The sequence below is a fragment of the Cetorhinus maximus genome, chromosome 29, assembly GCF_964194155.1.
Source record: "Cetorhinus maximus chromosome 29, sCetMax3.hap1.1, whole genome shotgun sequence".
Lineage (NCBI taxonomy): Eukaryota > Metazoa > Chordata > Chondrichthyes > Lamniformes > Cetorhinidae > Cetorhinus > Cetorhinus maximus.
The window spans coordinates 12,551,160-12,562,516 of record NC_135907.1 but is presented as its reverse complement, the minus strand read 5'-3'; the positions used below and the strand labels follow the sequence as shown (position 1 = coordinate 12,562,516).

At 47.3% G+C, this 11,357-nt stretch overlaps 1 protein-coding gene across 1 annotated transcript in view; it reads left to right on the top strand.

The window, feature by feature from the left end:
- Positions 1 to 539: 539 nt before the first annotated feature.
- The window catches only part of tmprss6 (transmembrane serine protease 6), a 70,713-nt gene continuing 59,895 nt past the window's right edge, over positions 540 to 11,357 (top strand). The window contains exon 1 of the mRNA XM_078531598.1: positions 540 to 863. Within this exon, the coding sequence (XP_078387724.1) occupies positions 726 to 863 (138 nt within the window). The 5' untranslated portion in view covers positions 540 to 725. The remainder of the gene's footprint in view (positions 864 to 11,357) is intronic.

Genomic DNA, 11,357 nt, shown 5'->3' with positions numbered 1-11,357 from the left:
TGAACTTATGCCCCCTTGTGATTGACCCTTCAACTAAGGGGAACAGCTGCTCCCTATCCACCCTGTCCATGCCCTGCATAATCTTGTACACCTCGATCAGGTCGCCCCTCAGTCTTCTCTGCTCCAACGAAAACAACCCAAGTCTATCCAACCTCTCTCTATAACTTAAATGTTTCATCCCAGGCAACACCCTGGTGAATTTCCTCTGCACCCCACCTCCAGCGCAATCACATCCTTCCTATATGAGAATCCCATTCATCCCCTCGTCGGAGAAGGATGTGGGGAGGCGGGCGAGAGAACTTTTCCTGAACTCAAAGAGGAGATGAGAGATCCAAATCCAAGGGGAATAATCAGGTGGGTGTGCTACACATTCGCCTGCCAGATTCCACCCACTGTCGGGCTCTGCTTTCAACTTTTGACAACACTGGGGCAATAGGACCCAGTGGAATCTAAGCAGTGCTGCTGTTTATCCCTTGGTTCAATTTGGGCACAGGTGTGTGCGGATCATTACCTATAAGGAAATCTTCTGTTGCTCTGAACGCAGCTAAAAATTCCCTCCATCAAAGCCCTGCCGGCCGAATCGAGACTTTGCCATAAACGCCAAGTGACTGAACTTCAGGGTATTGACTGGCGCCCGATTGCACAATAGGTGTGTTTTTCTCACTCCAGAAAAAAGTTCTGGCAGTTTTTCTCCCAAAAACCTCTCAACTGAAAGAGCACTGCAAATGCCAAGGAGAAAGCAGCCGGGGAATATCCAAGTGTATATCAGAGAAACTACCATGAACACTCAAGAACCTTGCAATTTTGTCCCACCGATGGATATTGTGAAGACAACTGTGACATGGAACTCCGATGCAGAAATTGTAAGTAAAGTTACCGAACTTCCTCAGACGGTTGCCGTGTTTTTTATTGCCAGCTTGCTCGGTTAATGATCCCAGTTTTAACCAAGCTGTTTGTCTCCAGTGTTTAACCGAGCCTCAGATTTATTACAGTGCTCGGGTGTCGTTGAATGGTTCAGTCAGGTCTCTGATGTGGGGTGTCAGCTGTAGCTCAGTCACACCTTTTGAGTCAGAAGGGCTCAGGACCCAGTCCAGAGGCTTAAGCACAAATTCTGGGCTGACGTTTTGGTGCCAGTACTGAAGGACTGTCTGCACTGTCAGAGGCGTTGTCTTTCAGATAAGACGTTAAACTAAAAGTCTTCCCTCTCGAGTGAACTTAAAATATCCCACGGCACTATTCAGAGCAGTGGAGTTCTCCCTGGTGTTCTGGCCCAATATTTATCCTTCACCCGACATCACTAAAAACAGATTATCTGATCATCATCACATTGCATTTTGTGGAGGTTTGCTGTGCGCAGATTAGCTGCTGTGTTTCTGATTTCAACAGCAACTACACTTCAAAAAACAGAGTATATCATTGACTGCAAAATGCTTTGAGGTCAGGGAAGGTGCTATATAAATGCAAGTCTCTCTTTTGCTGCCCCCCTTGTTCAAACACTGAGGGCAGGATTTTCGGGTCATCGGGCGGGTGTGGTGGGCGGGCGCGGGAGCAGCTGGGAAACCGCCCGCCGCCGGGTTCAGGCCCCCGATGACGATTTCATGCTGGCTGGCCAATTAACGCCCTGGGATGAGGTTTCCCCCAAAAAATCCAAAGGTCACCTGGCCCGATTCGCCCGCCCGCCAACCGTAACGCTGGACGGGCAGCGAAAAATCGCCGCTAATTGAAACGTTAATGGCCTCAATGGGCCTCTTAATTGTCGGCGGGCGCGCTAACAACCCTTGCACGTGCCCAACGACCAAAATATCGCGCGAGTGCACAATGTTGTCGGGGTGTTCACCCGACATCATTGGCGCTACTTTACGCCCAGTCAGGTTTACCTCCCGCGGGATGTAAAACTCTGCCCTGCGTGTGGTGTCTGACTCACTTGCCCTAATTCTAGTTTGGGAACATGATTTTATTTCCAGCACATTTTGATCTTCAACACAACACTAAGTTTACTAAGATCCTTTGCCACTCTTTCCCCAGGGTTAAAAGCTCTGGTGCATTTGCCTGCACTGCAGTTCTAATGAGCAAATGTTTGCAGAATCAACAGGTTGTGGGATCGTTTTCCCAAAGACTGCGGGGAAAGAAGTGGATGGCCGACGTTTGCCTCTCCTGAGTCTTTGTGCTGAACTCGCGGTTTCTGTCCCGCTCGAGTGCTCAGAGTGTATTCCTCGCCGCTCCAGTGCAGCAGGTGCAGCCCCAACTCTGCAGCTCCCCTCACAGCTCTCAACGTAATCATCGGCCCCCTTAATCCTTCGGGATTAATTAGCCGCTCCTTCCAGCCTTTCTAAACCCAGAAATGGAACCGCTTTCAGTATACATGGGCAGAAAAGAAATGATGTCTCCAAAATATTATTTCCAGTTAAAATTGTGGCTTTAGAGGAGGAACTTCAGATCTGATAAGCAGCAAATTCAGGGCTGATGTCAGAAGCATTCTTTTTTTAAACATAGACAGCGATCAACATGCAAAATAGATTTGTGTGAAGCATTGGGTTGCCAACCCTCCAGGATTGCCCTGGAGTCTCCAGGAGTTAAAGAGAATTAAAGTGAACACCCGTTGATTTTTTTTCTTATGTGTCTTTCGCACCTTTTGAACACTTTTAGATTTATTAGTTATATAAAAGAAATTGGAGAGGGGTGAAAAAAGGCTCTTTGAGTGGGTGAGGCAGGGAGTCCTGTGGTTAAAAACTCCAGGAAATCACCCAACCTTGGTTTGCAACCATACCGGGACAGTATCGCAGAATCACGGAATTGTTATGGTGCAGAAGGAGGCTATTCGGCCCGTCATGTCAGCACCAGGTCTCTGAATAAGCAACTCACCTAGTGCCATTCCCCTGCCTTCTCCCCGTAACCCTGCACATTCTTCGTTTTCAGGTAACAGTCTAATCCCCTTTTGAATGCTTCGATTGAACCTGCCTCCAATACACCCTCAGGCAGTGCATTCCAAACCCTAAGCACTGGCTGAGTAGAAAAGTTTCTCCTCATATCGCTTTTGCTTCTTTTATTAATTACTTTAAATCTGTGCCTTCACGTTGTCAATCCTTTCGCGAGTGGGAACAGTTCCTCCCTATCTACTCTGCCCATATCCCTCATGATTTTGAACACCTCTACCAAATCTCCTTTCAGTCTTCATTTCTGGGCACCGCACCTCAGGGGGGATATGTTTGCCTTGGAATAGGACGCAGTTCAGATTCACCAGAACATACTGAGGCTAAAGGAGTCAAATTATCAGGGCGGGTTGCATAGACTCAGCTTGCGCTCCCTTGGGCATAGAAGATTAAGATGATGATGGAGTGGTAATGTCACTGGACTGGTAAACAGAGGTAAAAACAGAAAATGCTGGAAAAACACAGCAGGTCTGGCAGCATCTGTGGAGAGAGAAACAGAGATAACGTTTCTTCATACATGGCCTTCATAGCAAATGGATTCGAGTACAGGAGCAGGGATGTCTTGCTGCAAGTATACAGGGCCTTGGTGAGACCACACCTGGAATATTGTGTGCAGTTTTGGTCTCCTTATCTGAGGAAGGATGTTCTTGCTATAGAGGGAGTACAGCGAAGGTTTACCAGACTGATTCCTGGAATGGCGGGACTGACATATGAGGAGAGATTGAGTCGGTTAGGGTTATATTCGCTGGAGTTCAGAAGAATATGGGGGGATCTCATAGAAACCTATAAAATTCTAACAGGACTAGACAGGGTAGATGCAGGAAGGATGTTCCCGATGGTGGGGGAGTCCAGATCCAGGGGTCACAGTCTGAGGATACAGGGTAGACCATTTAGGACTGAGATTAGGAGAAATTTCTTCACCCAGACAGTGGTGAGCCTGTGGAATTCGTCACCACAGAAAGTAGTTGAGGCCAAAACATTGTATGTTTTCTAGAAGGAGTTGGATATAACTCTTGAGGCGAAGGGAATCAAAGGGTATGTGGAGAAAGCGGGAGCAGGTTATTGAGTTGGATGATCAGCCAAGATCATAATGAATGGCGGAGCAAACTCAAAGGGCCGAATGGCCTACTCCTGCTTCTAGTTTCTATGTTTCTATGTTTTTCTATGTTTCAGTGTCCTGAAAAAGAGTCAGACGGACTCAAAACATTTTCCAGTATTTTCTGTTTTTATTTCAGATTTCAAACATATGCAGTACTTTGCTTTTATTTTAGTAAACCAGAGGCTAGGCTAATGCTCTGGGGACATGGGTTCGAATCCCACCACAGCAATCTGAATTCACTCAATAAATCTGGAATTGAAACCTGGTGTTGGTAATGGTGACCATGACAACTATCTTCAATTCAAAAACAGAATTACCTGGAAAAACTCAGCAGGTCTGGCAGCATCGGCGGAGAAAAGAGTCGATGTTTTGAGTCCACATTACCCTTCAACAGAACTGAGTGTAGTTAGGAGAGGGGTGAAATATAAGCTGGTTTAAGGTGGGGGGCGGGGGGAGAGAAGTTGAGGGTGGGGTGGTTGTAGGGACAAGCAAGTGATAGGAGCAGATAATCAAAAGATGTCACAGACAAAAGGATCAAAGAGGTGTTGAAGGTGGTGATATTATCTAAGAAAAGTGCTAATTAAGAATGGATGGCAGGACACTCAAGGTACAGCTCTAGTGGGGGTGGGGTGGAAAGACTGACAAGGTATTAGTTGTAGATTTAAAAATAATGGAAATAGGTGGGAAAAGAAAAATCTATATAAATTATTGAAAAAAACAAAAGGGAGGGGGAAGAAACAGGGTGGGGATGGGGGGAGGGAGTTTAAGATCTAAAGTTGTTGAATTCAATATTCAGCCCGGAAGGCTGTAAAGTGCCTAGTCGGAAGATGAGGTGCTGTTCCTCCAGTTTGCATTGGGCTTCACTGGAACAATGCAGCAAGCCAAGGACAGACATGTGGGCAAGAGAGCAGGGTGGAGTGTTAAAATGGCAAGCGACAGGGAGGTTTGGGTCTTTCTTGCAGACAGACCGCAGGTGTTCTGCAATTGGTCTCTCCAATGTAGAGGAGACCGCATTGGGAGCAACGAATGCTCTAAGTTAGGGGAAATGCAAGTGAAATGCTGCTTCACTTGAAAGGAGTGTTTGGGCCCTTGGACGGTGAGGAGAGAGGAAGTGAAGGGGCAGGTGTTGCATCTTCTGCGTGGGCATGGGGAGGTGCCATAGGTGGGGGTTGAGGAGTAGGGGGTGATGGAGGAGTGGACCAGGGTGTCCCGGAGGGAATGATCCCTACGGAATGCCGCCGGGGGGGTGAAGGGAAGATGTGTTTGGTGGTGGCATCATGCTGGAGTTGGCGGAAATGGCGGAGGATGATCCTTTGAATGCGGAGGCTGGTGGGGTGATAAGTGAGGGGACCCTATCATGTTTCTGGGAGGGAGGATAAAGCGTGAGGGCAGATGCGCGGGAGATGGGCCGGACACAGTTGAGGGCCCTGTCAACGACCGTGGGTGGAAAACCTCGGTTAAGGAAGAAGGAGGACATGTCAGAGGAACTGTTTTTGAAGGTAGCGTCATCAGAACAGATGCGACAGAGGCAAAGGAACTGAGAGAATGGGATGGAGTCCTTACAGGAAGCGGGGTGTGAGGAGCTGTAGTCGAGGTAGCTGTGGGAGTCGGTAGGCTTGTAATGGATATTGGTGGACAGTCTATCACCAGAAATTGAGACAGACAGGTCAAGGAAGGGAAGGGAAGTGTCAGAGATGGACCATGTGAAAATGATGGAGGGGTGGAGATTGGAAGCAAAATTAATAAATTTTTCCAGGTCCCGACGAGAGCATGAAGCAGCACCGAAGTAATCATCGATGTACCGGAGAAAGAGTTGTGGGAGGGGGCCGGAGTAGGACTGGAACAAGGAATGTTCCACATACCCCATAAAGAGACAGGCATAGCTGGGGCCCATGCGGGTACCCATAGCCACACCTTTTATTTGGAGGAAGTGAGAGGAGTTAAAGGAGAAATTGTTCAGTGTGAGAACAAGTTCAGCCAGATGGAGGAGAGTAGTGGTGGATGGGGATTGTTCGGGCCTTTGTTCAAGGAAGAAGCTAAGGGCCCTCAGACCATCCTGTTGGGGGATGGAGGTGTAGAGGGATTGGACATCCATGGTGAAGAGGAAGCGGTTGGGGCCAGGGAACTGGAAATTGTTGATGTGACGTAAGGTGTCAGAGGAATCACGGATGTAGGTGGGAAGGGACTGGACAAGGGGAGAGAGAAGTCAAGATAACGAGAAATGAGTTCCGTGGGGCAGGAACAGGCTGACACGATCGGTCTGCCGGGACAGTTCTGTTTGTGGATTTTGGGTAGGAGGTAGAAGCGGGCCGTCCGAGGTTGGGCGGCTATCAGGTTGGAAGCTGTGGGAGGAAGATCTCCAGAGGAGATGAGGTCAGTGACAGTCCTGGAAACAATGGCTTGATGTTCCGTGGTGGGGTCATGGTCCAGGGAGAGGTAGGAGGAAGTGTCTGCGAGTTGACACTCAGCCTCCGCCAAGTAGAGGTCAGTGCGCCAGACAACAACAGCACCACCCTTGTCAGCGGGTTTAATGACAATGTTGGGTTTGGACCTGAGAGAACGGTGTGCAGTAAGTTCAGAGAGAGACAGATTAGAATGGGTGAGAGGAGCAGAGAAATTGAGACGGCTAATGTCACGCCGACAGTTCTCAATGAAAAGATCAAGAGAAGGTAAGAATCCAGGGGGAGGGGTCCAGGTGGAGGGACAATATTGGAGGTGGGTAAAAGGATCCGTTGAACGGGGAGAGGACTCCTGCCCAAAGAAGTGAGCACGGAGACGAAGACGGCGGAAGAAGAGTTCAGCATCGTGCCGAGCCCGAAATTCATTGAGATGAGGGCGTAAGGGTATGAAACTAAGTCCTTTGCTGAGCACTGAACGTTCAGCATCGGAGAGGGGAAGGTCAGGGGGTATAGTGAATACACGGCTGGGGCTGGGATTGGAAGATGGGGTGGGGACGGAGGGACAAGCAGGGGTGGAGGGTCCCAGATGGGTGTTGGTGTCGATGAGTTGTTGGAGCTTGCGTTCCTTAGCACTTGAGAGAAAGCGAAAAAGTTTCTTGTTGAGGCGTCGGATGAGGCGAAGAATAAAATGAAACTCGGGGCACGTGCAGCTTTGAAAAAGGGTGCGGCGGTGCTGCTGGAGGGAGAGGTCGAGTGTGTTCATATGGCGGCGCATGGCACTGAGTGTGGATCTCAGAATGCGATGGGAACAGCAGTCCGAGAGACGTTTTATGTCCCGGAGATACCTGTAATCCTGGGTGGGTTCGAAACAAGAGGGATGGAATTTCAGTTGAAATCCACGTGGGGTGCGTCAGAGACGGAGACAGTCACTGAGAAAGGAAATATGGCTGTGAAAGCGGGTTTTAATAAACACCTTGTCAAACACCAGGAGAGAAATGGAAAGCAATGAAGGTGAACAAGGCAGAAGAGACAGGCGGAAATCCTATCGGAGAACAGAGCAATACTTCTTCAAGGAAGGCATTTCTTGAAGAGAAGTGGCAGTCAATTAAACACAGAGATAAAAACAAAGAACTACTGCGGATGCTGGAAATCCAAAACGAAAACAGAATTACCTGGAAAACTTACCTGGACAACTATCTTCGATTGTTGTAAAAGCCTATCTGGATTATGCTAATGTCCTTTAAGGAAGGAAATCTGCCGTCCTTACCTGGTGTGGCCTATATGTGACTCCAGACCCGCAGTAATGTGGTTGATTTTTAATTGCCCTCTGAAATGACCTGGCAAGCCACTCAGTTCAAGGGCAATTGGGGATGGGGCAACAAATACTGACCTTGCCAGCGACGCCCACATCCCATGAAAGAATAAAGAGGAAAAAAAATAAGATCTAACTGAGGTGTTGGAGATGATTAAAGGAGTAGAGAGGGGAGATGGAGAGAAACTATGCCTCTGATGGGAGACACCAAAAAAGGGGAAATAACCTTCAACTTAGAACTAGACTGTTTATGGGTGATGTCAGGAAGCACTTCTTCACACAGAGGGTAGTGGAAATCTAGAACTTTCTCCCGTCAAAAAAGCTATCTAGGCTGGGGGTCAAGTGTAAATTTCAAAACTGAGATTGATAGATCGTCATTAGGCAGGGGTATTAAGGATTACAGAACCAAGGTGTGTAGATGGAGTTAAGATACCCATCAGCCATGACCTAATTGAATGGCAGAACAGGCTCAAGGGATCAAGCAGAAGTGGGGCAGAGGGTTAGAGAGCGAACGAGTGGGAGGAATGTTTCTTGTCATCTGCACGCACAGACATGCAAATCCTGCGGTCATATCGGCCCACTTACCACCCGCAGCATATCTGTGCATCAAAAGAGAAGCCATCCACCAAATCTTTCAAAATGAGGGTTTTCACCACCCTCAACCACCCCAACCCCCCGACCATCTCCCCCCTTAGTAAATATTTACTCAAACAGTAAACCAATAGGACACAAACAAAAGACTCACTTTTAAGGTCAGTTCATTCAGAACAGGAATGTGCGATTAGATTACAAGGGTCATGTGAAGACAAATACCAACTCAGGCTCTATAAGTTGAGTGGCCTGATTCCGCACTTTAATATCCCATGAATCTATAAAGAAAGACTTGCATTCATTTTCTTATGATCCAGTTAGGGAACCAGTAACTTCTTTTGTAAAGTAGAAAAAATTTGAAATCCCAGTTACTTACTAGGGCCACAAGATTCCACGGTTTTAAACAAGCAGAATAATTTTTTCCTTTACAAGAGTGAGGAAAGCAAACAGTCTATACTATCTATCTTATGTTCTAACATCCGGAATTAACATGAGGTAAACGTGAATTAACAGGCAAACTGCGGTCAGGCACACCACCTACTGTACACTAAATGGCAGACACCACAAAGACAGATCCCCCTATTTTCTCAGCAGCCCACCCATGCGTCAGTGATCACTATGAATCACAAAAATCCTTCAAACTCTGTCTTCCTCCTGAGGGAATTCAATTCTTCTCCTTTTGAAGATTTAGTCTCTGATTCCCCCCAACAGTTGCTCCAAGTAAGATTGTGTCAACAACAGCTCGCCTCCCAGATGCTCAATCTCTTCTCCCAAGACTGCACCCAGCGTTTAATCACTGGCATGATCCCCGCGTTTTAGCTGCTCTGAGCAGAGCACAGCTCACAGGCTTTTCTTTGCCCCAACGGCCAGATTCACGGAGCAGACACCTCTTCAGCTTCGCTGAGCTGACACTGCCTACTGGCTGCTGCTGTTGGGCTTCTCTGAGCCCCAACTCCTAGCAGTGTGAGCAGCTACTGCCCCTCAATCTCACCTCACTCTAATGACACTCTACCTTCCCCTCTAAATTTGGAAACACCAGACCTAACCTTGTATGTAGGCAGTGTTTCATCCATAATTCAGATGGTGTTGAACCCGTGGTTGAATGCGGTGTGGTATGATAACTGAAAAGAAAGCGGGAAAGTCGAGATTACAGAGTGCCTTCCAATGGCTTTTTCACACCAGACTTAAAAGTTTGTACTGGCTCTCGGGTAGGCCATTCAATGAGGGATGGTAAGGGGCTGTTTTAATATGTCTGATTCCATTCAGATCCATAAAGTTCTGAAACTCTGTGCTGGTAAAAGCAGTGCCATTATCTGAAATGACAGTTGCAGGTAGGCCATGTGTGCTGAAACTGTGACGTAGCTTCTCTATAGTTGTGTTTGACGTTGACAGTTTGACTTCAAATACATGCATCCATTTGGAATGTTCATCTACAATTAACAAGGAGATGGTACCCAAGAATGGTCTTATGTAATCGATATGTAATCAAACCCAGCCAGGGTCGACCAGACCAATCCCATAGATGCAGGGGGAGCCAGAACAGGCAACTTCTGTTGCTGCTGACAGCGGAGACAATGCTTAACCAAGTTTTCAATATCTCCATCAATGCCTGGCCACCATAAATCATTTCGCACAAGCATTTTCATTTTTGATATGCCCCGGATGGGCACTATGGAGTTCTGTCAAGAGCGGCTCCCTGCCTTGTGGTGGGAACACCACTCTTGACCCCCACAATAAAATCCCGCCTTGGCAGCTCAATTCCGTCTGTCTGACATGGAATGGTCTCCATTCTTCAGAAAGAGGCACGTTTGGCCAACCTTTTAATACAAAGCCTCTGACTTTCGATAATATGGATCTCTGCTTGGCCAATCTCTAATTTGTTTCACACACACACAAAGGCAAAGAATCTAAGAAGTTCAATAATAGCACTAATTCCTGTGGAATGGGAGCGGGCACAATACTGTCTGGCAATGGGAGACGACTGAGTGCATCCGCATTTGCAATGTGTAGGCCAGGACAGTATATAAAAATATACTCGTACGCAGATAAAGTTGGAGCCCATCGTTGTATCTTTGCTGACGCTATTGGCGGTACGGCCTTGTCCTCGCTGAACAAACCCATTAATGGTTTATGGTCCGACACAATGGTGAAATGGCGACCATACAGGTACTGGTGGAATTTCTTCACCCTGAATACCGCCGATAAACCTCCCTTTTCTAGCTGGGAATAGCCCCTCTCGGCTGTGGAGGGGGTTCTCGAGACACAGCCAATGGGCCTTTCAGACCCATTTTCCATTTTATAGAATAACACAGTTCCCACTCCGTAGGGAGGGGCATCACATGTTAATACCAGCTCTTTCGACGGGTCGTAGTGTACCAATAGACACAATGAATGCAACAATTCCTTTGCTTTCATGAAGGCTTCTTCCTGTTGTGTCCCCCAAAGCCAATGGTGGTCCTTTTTTAGTAACGAGTGTAACAGCGGCAACACAGTTGATAGATTTGGTAAGAAACGGTTGTAGTAGTTGATCATGCCCAGGAAGAACTTGAGTTCTGTTACATTGGATGGTGGTGGTGCATCTTTTATTACCTGAATTTTGTTTTCTACCGGGTGCAGTCCCAAGGCATCCACCCTGTGTCCTAGGTAAGTCACTTCTGGTGCCTGAAATGTGCACTTTTCGTTCTTTAACAGCTGGTGGAATTTGAATTCAGTTAATAAACCTGGAACATAAAGCTAGTCTCAATAACGGTATCATCGATTGTCATTAAAAACCCATCTGGTTCACCAATGCCCTTTAGGGAAGGTAAATCTGCCATCTTTCCCTGCTCTGGCCTACACGTGGCCTAGACCCACAGCAATGTGGTTGACTCTTAACTGCCCTCTGCAATGACCTGGCAAGCCATTCAATTCAAGGGCAATTAGGGATGGGAAACAAATGCTGGCCTTGCCAGTGACGCCCAAATCCTGTGAAAGAATAAAGGAAAAAAAGGGTACACCTTTTTTGGGAAATTGGATGTTTCTTGATT